General features: G+C 41.6%; 1 protein-coding gene across 3 annotated transcripts in view; it reads left to right on the top strand.

Annotated features, from left to right (window-relative positions):
- Positions 1 to 4,139: 4,139 nt before the first annotated feature.
- Positions 4,140 to 17,998, top strand: part of DOCK8 (dedicator of cytokinesis 8) — a 225,745-nt gene continuing 211,886 nt past the window's right edge. For all 3 annotated transcript variants that reach the window (XM_059073322.2, XM_067039548.1, XM_067039549.1), the window contains exon 1: positions 4,140 to 4,421. In XM_059073322.2, coding sequence (XP_058929305.1) covers positions 4,369 to 4,421 — 53 coding nt within the window. In that variant the 5' untranslated portion in view covers positions 4,140 to 4,368. The remainder of the gene's footprint in view (positions 4,422 to 17,998) is intronic.

Raw genomic sequence — 17,998 nt, 5'->3', positions numbered from 1 at the left:
TATTAAGGGGAAGTTTCTTAGTTTTATTCTTTTCATGTTTACAGATCTCTTGTGACAATACGAGGAATGAAGTGGAGAAAATTAGAAACTCCAAATTCTAATATCTGAGCTATGGCTGGACTTAAATACTAGCACACAAATCTTTCTATATCTGTCCTCAATTACGAGATGATAATAAAGAGATCTACTTGCTAGTAATAATCTATATGCTAGTTTGATTTCTCACCCCAAGACATAAATACAAAACAGAGCTGGAAGATATTCATAAAAAGGCACAACTGAAAAACTCAAGAGAGTAAAAAAGGCTCTAACTTCCTTCTGAAAGACACATGAACTTGTCCACTCCCATTCAAGTTCAATTTAACAAATATTTATTGAGTGTCTGCTTTGTATTCAATACCGAATCAGCTTTTCATTCATTTATTCAACAAGAACTTATTGAACACTTACTTTGTACCAGGCATTACTCTAGGTAATAGAGATAGAGAAAGGAGGAAAACAAAAATCCCTGCACTCATGGAACTTATATTCTAGAAGCATGAGCGATAAAAACTTGCAAATAAATAAAATATGTATTATGTCAGATAGTGACAAGTGCTATGGAGAAAAATTATGCTATTGCTATGAAAGTTGGAAAAGGAGCTGGGGAGGGTCAGGATTAGGGAAAGGGGCATTGCAATGTTAAGTAGATGGTCATGGAAGGTGACATTTGAGTGAAAGCTGATGGAGGTCTTGAATGGCTTGCAAAATAAGGAAGGAAATGCACAAATATCACCCTTTTCTCTATAGTCCTATGGACCTTGCATTCCACTAGGCTGTGTTTACTGGTAACGACCTATTTAACTAAACAAAGGGTGCTCTCAGACTGAATGAGACACTCCTTTAGGTAGAGGTGGAAACTGACAACTCGACTCAAACTTTAAAGGATGGGGAGAGACTGGATGTAATGTCTGGTGAGGATGGCAGGAAGAATGACATAAGCAAAGGAGGCCCCAGGCAGCAGGAACACAGATTTCTCTAGCTGAAGATCTCCCTTGCTTCAACAAAGAGGTAAGGGATAGAGTTAGTTACATGACATGGAGAAGCCACTATAAGCCAGTTGGAGAAGGTCATACTTGGTCGTAGAGGCTATAGGAAGCCACTAAAGTTAATTGAGCAGGGAAGTAACATGACGAAACAGTATTTTAGTAAAATTAATACAGTGGTAGAGTCAGATTGGATTGGAATAAGGAGAAGCTATAGGCAGGGAGCCATTTAAAATCTTATTTTTGTCATCCAGACATTAATTTATAAGGGCTGGGTCAGAATGGAAGCAGTGAGAACAGTGATATTTATAAAGGAGTGATGTTTATATAGAATAAATGACAGGCCTTGTTAGCCGATTAGATCTGAAGGGTAAAGAAGGGAAGAAGTCAGAGCTGACACATTATAAAGAGAAGAGCAGATGGGGTCATTCTATGACTGAGAATTCTGTGGTCCAAACAGGGTGTGACTCGCTCAGGATCACATAGTTAGTGAAAACCTGAAGCCAGAACCCAGATTTCCTGCTTTCCCCTCCATTGAATGATTCCAAAGCTTTTAACTGGCAAGTGGGAAATAGTGCCACCAACAGAAATGAGTGATTATGGAGCGATACCAAGCTTATACAACTGGGTAGAGGAGATGGAGAGTTTCAGTTTTATTTTTGTGGAGTTTGAAGTGGAAATATCTGGAGGATTGGAAATGCCCCGTACTAGTCTGTGATCTCGGGCCAGTCACTTAACCTCTCTGAGCCTTGGTTTCCCCAGCTGCAAAGAGAGGATAATGTTATTACTTAAGGGTTGTTATTAATTAATTAATATTTGAAAAGGGCTTGATACAGGCCCTAGTGTTATTTAATTGTCTGTTGTAAAAAATAAGATGCAATGTAAAGAAAGAGATTGGCTTCCTGAGGAGGTAAGAAGAAGATATGGAGAAAACTACAGGAGAATTTGGGATAAGTGATATAAGGTCTGTCACAGAAGGGAGGAATTTTATAAAGGTGAGAAACAAAATCAAATGACACAAAGATGCAGAGAAAGAGGAAGGCCTAGAGACGTCACATGGTGTGGAAAGAAGGAAGCCTTCCAGAGTGGGCTTTGGACAGAGTGGCAATTAGGAAAGAAGCCCTAGAGGGAAATAGGAGGGAGTGAGAAATGAAACAAGGCACTTAGCTATTTTTGAAGTTTGCCAGAGATCTGTGACTGTACCCAAGAGCAAATAGAATATTTTAAAATAGGCATTTGCCTAATTTAGTGGATAACACACTCATGGTGAATTACCGAAAGGCTATTAAGGAAATCTGAAGTCATTTCTAACTAAGGAATTGATGGGATGGAGGATAATGATGCTGGCCTTACTTTCATAGTTAGGTACCAAATGCTAAGGTGAATGAGTTGAATGCAGCATGAACTGACTAAGACGGGAGATTTTAAGATTCCTTTCCCCCTCCCCCCCAACACAAAAGTTTTCCTTAATTGCAAATTCTGAAAATTGGAGATACTCTCATTACATTTTATTTATGTTTGTGTGGACAACAATATATTTTGCTCTGTATGAAAGTGTATGTCACCATCATTCAGAAACTAAGAGAAGCCCAACCGAAAGGCTGACTTAGTACACGGTAGACTGAAGATTCTAGTGTAAAACAATTTTCTACAAATCATCTATTTGTTCCCAGTTTGAAGAAGTATTGAATTGTTATTATTGAATTTTTCTCTTAATATTTTTCTATGTAACTCTTTGCTTATAAATTCCAGTGTGGTAAACATACCTGGGAGAGTTTTGAAAGTCAGAAACTCCACATTTCAAAAAGTTTTCTTTTCTTTGGATCTCGTTTCATACTCTATGTAATGTTACACTTATGACCTGTGTCTTATACTATGCTTAAAGCCATTGATATTTGAAGTGGGGAGGGGGAAGAGAGTTACCTAACCAGCTCTGAAGAATTACTAAACTACCTGAGCTAGCTGAAACCAAAGAAAGAAAGGCAGTGGGCAAGAGGCAGAATTCAGTTCTCAGGCACTTTAATATTAGGTCACAAACTAGGTTCTATTGAACCAGCACTACCTAACAGGAAGATAATGTGAGCTACATTTGTAATTTTAAATCTTCTTTAATGAGAGCCACATTCTGAAGAGGAAAAACAAACAGGTGAAATTCATTTTAATATTTACCTAACGTATGCAAAGTATCGTTTTAACATGATCAACATAAAAAATCATTGACAGGCTATTTTGCATCATTTTTTCTGCACTGTGTTCAAAGTTCGGTGCATATTTTACACAGCACATCTCAATTCAGACTATCATTTCAAGTGGTCCATAGTCACATGTGGGTAGTGGCTACCTACTGGACAGTAGTGCAGCTTTGAACCAAACGTATCTCGATTTTGTATTTTTTTTAAGGGTCAGTTGACAAACAGAGGCATTACATACGGGGTGCTCTAGCAGGGTAAAACTTAGAGCAAGTCGGTAAACACAGACTTTTCCACTCCAGTGAGAGCAATGGGACTTTTCTGATTTTTTTCTTGAGTTTGGGGCTGGACTTCTTCGTACACTTCTCGGTCTGAAGCTGAAATAAACAGGGTTGCAGCATATGCTTGAATCACAGGAAAGTGCTGTGCACTGTTTGTCCAGAGAAAAGCATTTATCTCCAGGTTTTAAAAAATTGTCTAATCCTTGCATGGACTCGTTGTATTTATTTAAAGTCACCCCAATAAGGATGACGGACATACTGTTTGCGAAAGTTGGTATGTCTCCTGAAGTTTCCACCAACGTTTTTTTTTTTCTTCTTCTTGTTAAATTTTAGCTGCCTGCTCCAGGGCATGGTGCGAACACTTAACAAGGCCTAGGGCAAGTAATTCCAGGGTTGGTTTCCCGACCTCGCCAGCTGTGCAGGGCGGGCGGAAGGCGCGCGTTCCCAGCTCTTGCCCACAGGTCCTGGCAGCCTCGCAGCTTCGGGCAGATGGAGTTTCCGGCCTCGCTCAGTGGTCGCCGGGTCATCCGCCCGAGCTCCTTTCTGCCTGAGGTCAGGGCCCGGGGAAGAAGCGCGCCGGCGGTCCGAGCATCCGGAGGGCAATTCCGCGGTGGGTCCACACCCTCCTCTCGCGCCGCTCCCTGCGCGCCGGGCCGGGCGCCGGCTGGCAGGGCCGGTCGCCGCAGCTCTGAGGTTGGGCCCTCCCCCGGGGTGATTTCAGCGCTGAAGGTGGAAATGCGGAAGTTTCCAGCTGCGACTGACAGATGAGGGTCGCGTCCCGCTCGGCACGTGCCGCTGCAGCCCTGAGGCGCGCCGGGCCCCCGCTGGGCGTCTCCCGAGACGCTAGAGGTTGACGAGCCGCCGGCGCGCGCCATGGCCACGCTGCCGAGCGCAGAACGCCGTGCGTTCGCGCTCAAAATCAACAGGTAAGAGGCGCCCCGCGGCGGACTCGCGGCCGCACCGCCCCAGCTGATGGAGTGCGGCGCCTGGGCCGCTCCGAGTGGTGGGGGTGGAGGTTGCCGCCGCCAGAGTCCCAGAGAGTCTGCGGGGAGGGGGGCGGGGAGCGCCCGAGACACGGCGGGGGGCCCGGGGACCCGAGGCGGCTGCGATGGGGCAGTTGAGCGCGGGATGGCCCGAGGGCTGGGCTCAGCCACCTCCTCCCCGAGAATCCCAGTCCTCCTGATGGTCCTGTCACCAGTGCCTCTTCCCGGAGCCACGTCCCCAGCCCCGCCTCGCCCGCGCCGCCCTCGGGGTTGACAGGTGGCCGGGCCCGGGTAGTGGGAAGGACGCCCGGTTAGCAGTGCTGGGCACGCCACGGAGTTTCTCATAAATTGCGCCTTGCTTTGAGGCTGCTCCGAGAAGGGGCGAGAGAAGAAGTGGTTGAAATGAGGAGAGTTTTGCTTTGAGGCAGCTGCTTCAAGACTTCGGTTGTTGTGAGGAGGACGCTTTCCCCTCTCGTTTTATTTTTCCAGAAAAATGTTTGGCTCCTTCTGGCATCGCTATTTTTATTCTCTGGTCCAAAGGAGCCATGAAGTGGAAAAAGTGATTTTTAAAATTCTCCGTTTAAATAAACAAAAAGGAATGGCCTGTGCCTGACATTTTTACATTCTAGCACTCCAGCAAAGAACTAAGGACATAGATCCAACCCACCATCCAATTCATAATCAATATTGCACAAACTAAATGTAAGCACATCTACTGCTCAAAGCTCTCACTAAAGGTGCTTTAACTGCAGTTTTTCCTCCACTGAAAACTGCTGACAAGTGTTGGAGACATTTTTGTCGTGTCCTGAGAAATCTAGACTGGTTAAAAGATAATATGAAATTCATCCTGAAGGGTCAACTTATTATTTTACTGCCCTCATTGCTCTAGGATTAGTTAGGCTTCTTTTAGCTGAGCCTGTGAAAGGCTAGTTCCGCAGTCCGTTTTTGTGCAGCTAGACTGTGAAGAGGTTTCAGCCACAGGGAATTAGAAGCCCGGAATAATAAGGTGGTAAGGTCTTGCAGAGGACATATTGAGCTTTACTGGCCATTTTATTTCCACCTGTTGCGTAGCTGTGAGCAAACCATTTCTCTTATCTTACTATTTCATCTTTAAAATGAGTTTAATTATTATTGTGTACTGTGTATTAATGTTGGAGGCTGAAAGGTAGTAGTCAAAAGGCATATAAAGTATATCAGGGATTTCCCTCTGGGGATTTTTTTCTGCATCGGGTTTCGTGCCTGTTGCCATGCAGGAGGGGCAGTTCGTTTGGGCGCTGAGGGAAATCAAACTGAAGTTCCTGATGGATGTACCACTTGTCATGGCTGCTGCTCTTCTGTCTCTGTGAATTTCAGGTCAGGTGGTATGACTCTTGACAGAAATATGTTACAGACTTGGGGTTGGGTGGAATTAATCTGAGGAGAGTAGTAGGACCTGCACTAATCCCTATAAGGCAGTCTTGAAAGCAGCAGTGGGGTGGGTGTAGCCTGGGGGTTCAGAATAAAGGCTCTTTCTGACTTACTTAAAATGGTATAGATGATCCTATTTGCAAAGCAGAAATAGAGACACGTAGGGAACAAATGTATGGATACCGAGGGGTAAGTGGGAGGGTGGGAGGAGAATTGGGAGATTGGGATTGACACATATACGCTGTTGATACTATGTTTAAAATAGATAACTAATGAGAACATACTGTATAGCACAGGGAACTCTACTCAATGCTCTGTGGTGACCTGGATGGGAAGGAAGTCCAAAAGGGAGGGCATATATATATATGTATGGCTGATTCATTTTGCTGTACAGTGGAAACTAACACAACATTGTAAAGCAACTATACTTAAATTAATTAAAAATTAATTTAAATAACCAATAACACCTGTGTAACCATGACAAATACTAGTCTATTAATCCAACGAAACAAGATAATCAAAACTGAAAGAGAAACAAAGATTCTAAAAAAAAAAAGAATAAAGGCCCTGGCTGGAATCACATCTGCTTACCCACTGGCTCTCTGTACCACACTAACTGTGTGATGCTGGGCATGCTATTTAACCTCTCTAAACTTTGAGTTTTTATATGTTGAATGGGGATATTCATCGTATCAATACCTACCTTGTATGACTGTTGAGAGGATTAAGTGAAATAATATGTACAAAGTGCTTATAGTGCCTGGCTCAGAATAAATGTTAAATAAATGCTAGCTGGCTTCATCCACATTACTATCTGCTTCATCATTGTGGTCATCATCTCCATTGCCACCAACTTGAAGATTCTAAGAAAGAAGGGCAGGAAGGAAAGCTGAAGCTGGAGAACTTCCTGTGCAGAGACCAGTTTGGGCTGGGAACATAAAGCTCAGTATGCCCTCTGCAAGACCTTACCACCTTATTATTCCGGGCTTCTAATTCCCCATGGCTGAAACCTCTTCACAGTCTAGCAGGTTGGAGCCCCCCCTTGGGGTTGATGTTCCTGCTCATATGTCTTCCATCTCTGTACTGAGGATACCAGACAAACCCAGTGGAACAGAATGCATGATGCAATCTGACCTAGAAAGGCCCCACTCAAGTTAAATAAAATTTAAAAGGTTCCCTAATCCTCAGGCAAAAATAAGGATTGGATATTCCTGTTTAGGGGGTTCTATTTTCCCTTTGGAAGCATTTTTTGTACTGGGTAGAGAGTTATGCAGAGGAGCTTGGCAGAAATTATTGTTCAAAGGAATGGATTAATAAGGGCATACCTAGTATTAACATAATATTAAAATGCGCCATTTATTGATCATTTACTATATCCCAGACACTGTGTTATGTGCTTAACAGATTAGGTTGTTAGATTCTTACAAAAACCCTATGAGACTCACCTGACGTCTCATACAGAAGAAGAAAATGAAGCTTGGAGATGTAGTTGCACAGGCCATGTAATTTGTTCAAGGCCATGCAAACATCAGAGGCAGAGCTGGGATTACAAACTGCTCCAAAGACTGTGTTCTTAATTGGGCATGTGCTATTTTGATCCACATTTCTTAAGAATTTCCTTTAAAAGCAAGTAAGTAATTAATTAAAAAGAAAACATCATTTCAGCAGCAGCATTGCAAATTGTTCTGATCAATGTTTAACATGTAAACAAACTAAGTGTGATGTTTTGCAATTTTGAAGTTGGAAAAGAAAATATTTTCCCTTGCATATGCATATGTACTATTCTTTTTTTTTAAATAGATCAACTTACAAAAGTAAGGCAATGTTGAAATATGGCCATCAGTACATTCAGCATGGGTTCATATTTTTTCACCTTTCTGCCCTGAATGATACAAACTATCATTAAAAAATGTTTGTGGGGTTAAATCAATGTGCTTCCTATAAAGGAAATACTCATATCTGATATAGTAAAAATTTTACTTGTAAAAAGCTGAGTTCTGCCCACACCAGTCTAAAGAAAGAGTGAGCAGACTACCTCACAGTAGGAAAAGAATGTTTCTCATTGTTCCCAGATTCTTTGGCTTCCTGCAAGTGGCATTGCCCAGCCTAGGGGCAGGACCAAAGTGAAGGAGGAACCTGGGAATGCCCACCAGTGCCCATTCTCCCATGATTGCCCTGGCTTTTTCATATTCTTATGAAGCCTAAATTTCCATGTGTTGGAAATCATCATGGGATTTTTTTTGTTTCATTTTGAGCACCAAGTGTAATTGTATGATGTGATCGTATGATGTGTTACAGTTGAACATCTCTCTAGAACCCACGGCTTGGAGAGATACAAGAGAAAAGATCTACCACTAAATTTTTCTAAGCTGGAAGAGTAAAGTTTAATTTCTTATAAGTGTTAGATATTTGTCTTCGCTTCAGTTTAATTGTCACTAACTTCCTGTGCACAAAGGAAAGACTACATCTGAATTAAGCAGTTCATAATTATGTTTGCATCGGGGAATTCAAGAACTGCTGCATTAAGTGCCATAATACATTCCTTGTATGAGCACCAAGTCTTATCAACTACCTTTCTTCCTTAGTAGCATTTTGGGCTTTCATGGGTTATAAAAATTATTATTACTATTCTGAAAATTCATTAAACAAAATCTTAGTTTCTTTCAAACATAGGATATAGAACTAGATAAAATATTAAAGTAAAGTAAGGACTTTGGGTAAAGAGAGGAAAAATGCACAATGTAGAAAAAATATTAATGATCCTCTGGACATTAAGGATTGATAGGGGGTAAATAATAATGACTTATGTTTGTATAATTCTTACTGTATGGTGGGTATGGGTCTATGCATATCATAACTCATTCACCCCTGTGATGTAGGAACAATTACTATCTCCATTTTACAGATGGAAAAACTGGGCACCAAGGACTTAAGAAAATTATCCAAAGTCACAAACAGCTAAGGCCAGAGCTGGAATTCAAATGGAGGCAGCCTTGCTCCAGAATCCTCTCCCTAAACCACTATACACCATGCTACTGTCTCAGTTTTATTATATTTATTTATTTAAAAAAAAAATTTTCTGCACTGAGTAGCATGTGGGATCTTAGTTCCCTGACCAGGGATGGAACCTGCATCCCCTGCAGTGGAAGCATGGAGTCTTAACCACTGGACCACCAGGGAAGTCCAATTTTATTTTAAAATAATAATAAAACAAGTAATATTTATTGACTACTTCCTATCTGCCTAGTATTGTGTTGAGAACTTTACATACCTTCATTTCATCATTGTAGAAAAGGAACAAAACGTGATGCATAATAATTATCATTAGAGAGTGATTTTGTGTAAGATAAAAAACAAGGGTCCAAGAAGACATTGCATTTAAGAACAATCCCAATAGTCTTAGAAAAAAAGATACAAATGAACTTGTGTGCAAAACAGAGACAGACCCACAGACATAGAAAATAAACTTATGGTTACCAAAGGGGAAAGGTGGGGAGGGATAATTTAGGGGGTTGGGATTAACATATACACACTACTATATACAAAGTAGGTAACTGACAAGGACCTACTGTATAGCACAGGGAACTATACTCCATTTTTTGTAATAACCTACAAAGGAAAAGAATCTGAAAAAGTATATATATCTATATATATATACACATATATATATACATATACACACACACACACATATATATAAAACTGAATCACTTTGCTGTACAAAGTGACATTGACATTGACAATGTAATGAGATCATAACATGACATTGTAAATCAAGTATACTTCAACAAAAAAAGAATCCCAATAATTTTCGGCATAAAGACCAGAACAAGAAGAAGGCACTGAGCTGTTCCTGAGAAGTGTTTGCTAGTTTTGTCTCAAAAATGATGCAAGCAGAAAATATATGTATTCATGTGTCTAAATGCACGTCTGCAGTGAAAGAGTGCTATTCTTTCGTAGTGATGGCAGAGCAGGGTGTGGTTGCTTTCAGAAATTGCTTCATTTGTTGGACGTGTTCTAGACCAAAAACCACGAGAAGAGGCTTCAGGCAATTGAACTCAGAATTTTGGTCTTTCATATTCAGAATCATTTTATTTTTAGATTCTTGGAAAAGCTCCACTTGAACTTCAGGCATCTAGTACAATTGAAAGGACCTTCTGCCAGGGTGAGCTTTTCAATTGGAGTTCTTTGAGCTCTGACAATTCACATGTATGTGTAAAGTCAGTGTTCACTTCTGCATGGCAAAGAAAATATAATTATGTCATGTGGTTAACTAGGGAGAGAGGAAGAGCTCAGGGGACCAAGTGTCACATCTCCACTCCCCACACAGAGCTAGTGATGGAATGAGATGATGTTAAAAACACCTCAACCTTCCATCCTCTGTAACAGACAGGGATGTGACTATTCAGACTTCTTGCTGGAGGAAACTAAGAAAAAAGAGTGCTTAGTTCTTTTCAGTGGTGAACACCAGGTGCTTATTCATGTTTTGATCAATAATCAGTGGCTAAAGCCAAAGGAATGTGTTATTCGTTTTCCCACGAATGTTCAGTTTAATTTATTACCAATCAGCAGCTATAAATGTTCTCTACGCTCTAGGAAATTACAACAGAGTTTATGCAGTTGTGGTTAAGTGTGGTCCCTGTGCTTCTACAGTTTGCACTTTAGTAGTATAGTTTGCTATATTAACAACTTGGGGATATGCAGAATAAAAACAGAATGATATCTCTGAAAGTATATAGGAAGGCATCTGTATGCAGGGTGCAGTGAAATCAAACAAATTGGCAAAGTTGGCCTAGGGTATAAGACCATTATATTATGTCCCACTGTGTTTAGATCAGATGCAGGATTAGAAAAGCAGAAATGGCAATGGCAGAACCAGTGTTTCATCCACATTCTATTCTTTCATCCATGTTCATCATTAAAAGTAAGAAAGTACAACAAGCAAAAATTTCTATTACCCGTAAGTTATAGCTCTTAATATTTGGATGTACATCTTGCCATTTTTAGAAAAATGAGATCACATTGCACATGTTTTATGCTGTATTTTTAAAATTTAAAAATATGAACTCTCCATGTTCATCCACGTAGAGCTACATTATAATTTACATAGGCTGTATAAAATTGTGTTGATTAGATATACAGTGATTTATTGAATTAATTCTCTATGATTGGACCTTAAGATAGTTTCTAATTTTTTATAATGTACAGAGCTTGATGAACAGTTTTATGCATATATCTTTTTTTTTTTTTTGTGGTATGCGGGCCTCTCACTGCTGTGGCCTCTCCCGTTGCGGAGCACAGGCTCCGGATGCGCAGGCCCAGCGGCCATGGCTCACGGGCCCAGCTGCTCCGCAGCACGTGGGATCTTCCCGGACCGGGGCACGAACCCGTATCCCCTGCATCGGCAGGCGGACTCTCAACCACTGCGCCACCAGGGAAGCCCTATGCATATATCTTTATGTGTTAGTGCAAATACTCCCTTAAAATTTCTAGAAGTGAAATTGCTTGCTTAAAGGAAAGAAACATTTTTAAAGCTTTTGCTACACATGGCCAAGTTGTTTCCCAGAAAAGTTATACCTATTTACACTCCTGCCAGTGGCCCTACAAGTTCTCACTCCCTCACATTCACACCCCCGCCTGGTTTTATCATTCTTTTAAAACTTTATTAGAAATCTTGACCCCTTCTCTTCAATGTGTCTTACCTCTTCCTATTCAGCTTCTCTCCCAGATCCCTGTATGACCTCTGAAGTCATTCTTTAGGAATTAAAATAGTTGTGCAATATATACACTACCGAACGTAAAATCCTTATGGGGATACTTGGGGCTTGGTAAAACTGAATGGTTGGGCTGATTCTCCCCTGTTTGATCAGGGAGATGTAGTTCCTCTATTGTACCATACCTCAAATTAGACAAACTGGGAAGAATGGCCGTGGATAGAAATGCTTTTCCCCAAATCTCTGCTTTGCCTTGTTTCTTCACAGGGCAATACTCAGCACACAGCAGACATCTTCTTTGTTGGAACTGTTTGAGTTCTCAGTAGTCAGTTCTCTGCTGTGTACTCTGAACACTCAAGAGAACTTGGGGTGTCATCAAGAAGTTACCCACCTGAGGCCCTGGGTTGTTAGGGAGGCAAACTAGAGTTGCCTAAGGGGTGCTAGGCCTCATGCAGTAATTTACACCAGAATGACCATCCCCTTTCCCTTTTGCTAGTAGAAAAACTTGGGTTCAAAGTCCACTAAAAATGCGCTTTATCCTGCTATTTACCATAAATGTTGTTTCAAGGCAATGCTGGCCATCTGTTCTCTATGGGAACAAGATTGCCTCTAGTTTGCTTTACCTACTGGTATTTTACTCTTTCATTCTAAATCACTACGTGTTCTCACAGTATCCCTTTAGAAGGGGGATCCAATTTGCCTATTTTTAAAAATTAATCTTTATTAGAATATAGTTGATTTACAATGTTGTGTTAGTTTCTGCTGTACAGCAAAGTGAATCAGTTATACATATACATATATCCGCCCTTTTTTGGATTTTTTCCCATATAGGCTGTTACAGAGTATTGAGTAGAGTTCCCTATGTTCTGCAATAGGTTATTATTAGTTATCTATTTTATATATAGTAGTGTGTATATGTCTCCAATTTGCCTGTTGTATCTTGTTCTCTACCCAATAATTTCATTCAACTCACATGAATTTTTTGATTGCCTATGATTTTCTCTAGGCATTATGAGAAACAAACAAACAAAAAAACCCCAAACTCCCAAAACAACAAGTTTATGCCCCCAGAATTCAGCTGGAGTGAGCAGATTCACATAAGTGAACACAAGAGATGGTGTTTGGTTGCATGGCCGGCCAGGTGAGGGTTAAGGGCAGGAATGAAATGTTGACATAACTCAGAGGGGAAGGAAGGAGTAGCAGCCCTAGAGGGTGAGGGGGTGAGGCTTCAGCCAGGCCTGAAGGACAGGGAGGTGATTGACAGATGAAACTGGTATAGTATGAAGAATGGGTTGGAAGGGGCTCCATGAGAGGGGTAAGGAGGCAGTTGCAGTCATTCCGATGTGAGGTGATGTCTGGGATTAGGCTGGCGTAATCAGCATAGAAAGAAAAGGGTCTACGTCAACAGATACTTCAAGGGGAATCAGCTGGATTTGACAAACAACTAAATATTCATTGGCTCATTTCATGAATATTGATTGTAGTCGACTATGTGCCTGGCAGTGTGTGTTCTAAGAGGTGAGGATAGAGCAGTGAATAAGCAGACAAGGTTCTTGTCCTGAAAGAAGTCATTTTTCCAAGGGGAAGACAATAAAGAAATAAACCAGGAAATGAAAAGGAAATATCAGGTAAAATACGGTGATCTGTATTTAGAGGACGTAAAAAGGGCCATGTCAGGTGTGTGGATACCTTAAGATGGAATGGTCAAGGAAGGCATCCCTAAGGAGATGAGCTCCGGCCAGGACCAGGCAGGGGAGTTAGTTAGCAAGTGCCATACCCAGGGCAAAAGTAAGGCTGATGTGTTGGAAGAAACGAGAGCCAGTGTGTCTGGATGGAGTGAGTGGGGCGGGGGGGAGTGGTAGAGATGAAGAGAAAAGTAGGCAGAAACGAAATCATAAAAAGCCCTTAGGGGTTTCCCTGGTGGCGCAGTGGTTGGGAGTCCGCCTGCCAATGCGGGGGACGCGGGTTCGTGCCCCGGTCCTGGAGGATCCCGCGTGCCGCGGAGCGGCTGAGCCCGTGAGCCATGGCCACTGAGCCTGCGCGTCCGGAGCCTGTGCTCCGCAACGGGAGACGCCACAGCGGTGAGAGGCCCGCATACAGCAAAAAAAAAAAAAAAAAAGAAAAAAAAAAAAAAAAGTCCTTAGAAGCCGAGGAAGATGTTCAAATGTTATTCCAAGTGCACTGGGAAGGTTTTGGGAGCGGAGGCACGATGTGACTGACCTCTGTGTTTACAAGATCACTCTGGCTCCCCAATGGAGAAGAAAAGAGCAGAAGCAAGGCGAGGTGAGAGCTAGTACAGGGTCCAGGGGAAAGGTGATGGTGGCAGGACTGGAGAGCTGAGAATAGAGGGAGAGAAGCCGTCAGCTCTGAGATGTATTTTGGAAATTGGGTTGATGGATTAGATGTGGCATGGAGGACAATGAGAGAAAAAGAGGAATCAAAATGTCTCTCAGGTTAGAGTTATGTGTGGATGTTGATGCTTTTAACAGATAAAAAAGACTGGGTGAAGAATAGGCTTTCAAGCTGAATCAAGATTTTAATTGGACATACTAAGATGCATATTAGAAATTCAACTGGAATTACCTACTACGTAGTTTTATTCGGGAATCTGGGGCTCAGGGGAGAGGTCAAAGCTGATATTTAAATTTGCACATCATTACCATATAAAGGATATTTTAAAATAATGGGGAGAAAGAAAATATTAGAGTTATCTTGGTAAGTTTTTTAACAGCCACAAAGCTATATGTAGAGTATGATATCTTTTTTATGGAAAAGTAAATATGTGTGTGTCTCCCTACAGAGATTAAATAGATTGATACATGTGATAGGGAGGTGACCAGAAGGACATGTGCTAACATGCAATAAGTGTTGGATAACACCTGGGTGTTAGGATTATTGGTGATTTTTGTTTCCTTGTATGAGACATGTGTGCATGTATATTTGACAAGTTTTCTTCAAAGAGTGTTTTTGTAATTGGGAAAACTAAAGTTTATAAAAGAGGTAACACTAAGATTTTCATCCTGGGGAAACTGGATAAAGAGGATGCCAATGAGAAATTATGAAAATTAAGACCTTGAGTTGGTTTAAGGAGGATGATTTTGTACTTCTCTTGTAGAGTTTTGTTTAAGAGAATATAGTAGATTTCACATTTCCACATATTTTCTCTCCCTCCCTGTCAGAGGAATTTACTTTTCACCTTGTTGAAAGTGATGTGGTCACTTTGAGGTGCGCTTTCGGAGCTGGCCTGCCCTTTGTCGTATCATTGCTTCCTATTCTACACAATCAGCAATGTTCCAGACAGAGGCTGATCTGTCAACCTGTGTCCTAGAGTAGAGACAGTTAGAGCAGAGCCACAATTGCTCTCTGGAAGTCTTTGTTTTTATAAGCCACTAAGATTTTTGGATTATTTGTTATCACAGCAAAACCAAGCCTACCCTGACTAGTACAGATGAGCATAAAATATACAACATTTCTAATGGGCAGTTTGAGATACAAGCTTGCGGCTTGAATGATAGGTCAGGATGGAAAATATTGATTTGGAAGTCATCGATAAGATGGGGCTGGGAGTGAAGAATGGACACATTTTCTAAGTAGGGACATAGACTGGGAAGAGAAAAGGAATGGGCCTCGAGGGTCACTGCTAGTTGGTGCAAGAGATGAGCTATACAGAGAGGGGGAAGAATTTGACTAAGATGTGGCAGACTGGGGTGGTATCAGAAAAGGGAGGTAACAGGGCAGTTAAACAGGTCAGATGCAAAATTATGAGGACAAAGAAAGAGGCATCAGATTTGACTTGATGGTGATCAGTGTGAACCTCTGAGACAGCAGTTTTAGTGGAGCTGTGGGGAAGGAAGTCAGATTTCACAGGTTATGAAGGGAGTCAATGCAGAGGAAATGGAGGAAGCTGGTAGAGACCACTCCTTTCAAAAGTTTGGATCAGGCAGAGGAGAAGTGGGGCAGCGGTAACCAGAGGCTCTAACAAGGCTTTGACTTTCACACAAATATCACACGCAATGCTAACAGAGGATTCTTTCATCTTGGAGAGAAAGCATGCAGTTTTTTTTTTCCCCTATCAAATAAGTCTTACATGTGACTAAAGATATTTAAAATACCTGATACTGTCTAATATATCATAAATTTTGCTTGGCACTAACAGTAATTAAAATAGTCAACTTAGATATTTTCTTCCTGGGAGATTTTGAAACTCAGTGGCACTGTCATATATTATCTTTAAGAACATGGTTATCCTTTCTGTTTTATTTTCTTTACATTTATCTTCATATGTTTGAAGTACAAAAGTTATAGGAAAGAGTGCCAATATTAGCTACATGTTAAACAAACCACCTGTTGTGCATTGAGTTGTGTCCCCCCTAAAAGATTCCTAAGTCTTTGTGAACGTCATCTTATTTTGGAAATAAGGTTTTTGCAGATGTAATGAAGTTAAGATGAGGTCACACTGGATTAGGGTGGACCCTAAATCCAATCACTGGTGTCCTTATGAGAAGAGACACAGAGCCACACAGAGAGGAGGCCATGTGAAGACATGCAGAGATTGGAGTTATGTCACCACAAGCCAAGGAACACCAAGGTCTGCCAGCAACCACCAGAAGCTAGAAGAGGCAAGGAAAGATTCTTCCCTAGAGCCTTTAGAGGGAGCAGGTCCTGCTGACACCTTGATTTTGGACCTCTGGCTTCCAGAACAGCGTGAGAATAAATTTCTGTTGTTTTAGGCCACCAGGCTCATGACAATTTGTTATGGCATCCCTAGGAAACAAATAGAGTACCTCAAAGTTTATTCACTTACAACAACAGCAGTTTAGTGTTTCTCATGATTCTGTGGGTTGGCAGTTTGGATTGGGATCAGCAGTTTGGTTCTGCTGGTCCTGCTGTGGGCATCATGTGGCTGCAATTCCCTGGCGGCTGGACTGAAGCTGGAGCATCTAAGATGGCGTTACTCACAAGTCCAGGGCCCTGCGGGGCTGGCTGTCTCTCTGCACATGGTCTCTTTTCCTTCAGAAGCCGTCTCCATATTCCTTACATGGTAGAGAGGACATTCTAAGAGGATGAAGGTGGAAGCTGCAAGGCTCCTTGAGGCTTAGTCTAGAGCTCCTACAACATTACTTACACCACATTCCTTGGTCAAAGCAAGTCACAAGGCAACCCAGCTTCAAGGGATAGGGCAGTAGACTAAGTCTCTTGATGGGAGGAGCTGCAAAATATTTGTCCATTTTAATCTATTACAGCCCCCAACACAAAAAGTGATCATATCCCATTTCAAACTGCACATATTTAAGCCAAAGGTCTTGTCATTCTCTGTTCAGATCACAATACCCATTTCACTGGGAAGAGAAACTGAGAACAGATTAAATCAATTCCTTCAAAGTTACCAATGAGTCATGCTTTGTGAGAGACTTTTTTGGCCCATGGAAGACAGCTATATATCCAGAAGAGCTAATCACAGTCCTGCCTGGAGGCAAGTGAATAAACAATAACTTCTTGGGTTTCTCTTAATCCCATAACTATGTTGATGGAGCCCAGATTGCAGAGCTCTCTAGTCCAGAGATGAAGCAGCAGTTTGAGGATATCAAAGAAAGAAGGTGCTTGAAAATTGCTATGTGTCATTCAAAGGAGCAGGATTTGAGGCTAAATTAAATGACTAGGAAAAGGGCCAGTGAGCTCTTTATCCTCAAGAGTTACCAAATGGGCTTAGAAATTCAATGACTGCTCTGGTCCAGTGTATGTTCTGGGCTGGGAAGAATTAATGAGAGTAGAAGAAAAGAATGGTGCAGAGAAGCAGAGAGATCAGCCTGTTAGGAAGGTATGTGCAGTGCTCTGTCTTAGAAGGTTCACCCTTCTATGAGTTAGGATTGCTTTTAGTTGCTGCAAGGAACAGGCAATCCCACTAAACAGCGGCTTAAATAAATCAGGGGTTTACTTATTCTTCTTGAGTAGGAAGAATTCCAGTGGTTGGCAGTCTAGGCTTGGTGTGATAGTCCAAAATACCACTGGAGACCCAGGTTCCTTGTGTCTTTGTGTTCCACCATCTTTAGTGTGTGGCTGTCATCCTCACGGACAGAAGATGGCTCTTGAAATTCTACGCATTGAAAGAATATTGAAGACAGGAAGAAGAGGAAAGGCCAAAGAGGCATGTCAGCTAACTTTGCTCTCTTTTCAGGAACTTTCCCAGAAACACCCACAGTGACATTTGCTATATACTTCATTGATCAGATCTGTTACTCTACCTATAAGAGAGGTTGGCAAATGTAGTTTTTATTAGCCCAGCACATTGCCACCTCCAACAAAACTAGGCTTGAGTTACAAGGAAGGGGATAATGTCTATTGATAGGCAACTTAATGGTCTTTGCCATTGCTCCCAACAGTTGCTCTGGGGACAAACTA

The sequence above is a fragment of the Kogia breviceps genome, chromosome 8 (genome assembly GCF_026419965.1).
Source record: "Kogia breviceps isolate mKogBre1 chromosome 8, mKogBre1 haplotype 1, whole genome shotgun sequence".
Classification (NCBI taxonomy): domain Eukaryota; kingdom Metazoa; phylum Chordata; class Mammalia; order Artiodactyla; family Physeteridae; genus Kogia; species Kogia breviceps.
Note: the sequence above shows the minus strand (reverse complement) of the source record. Positions and strands in the feature narration are given on the sequence as shown.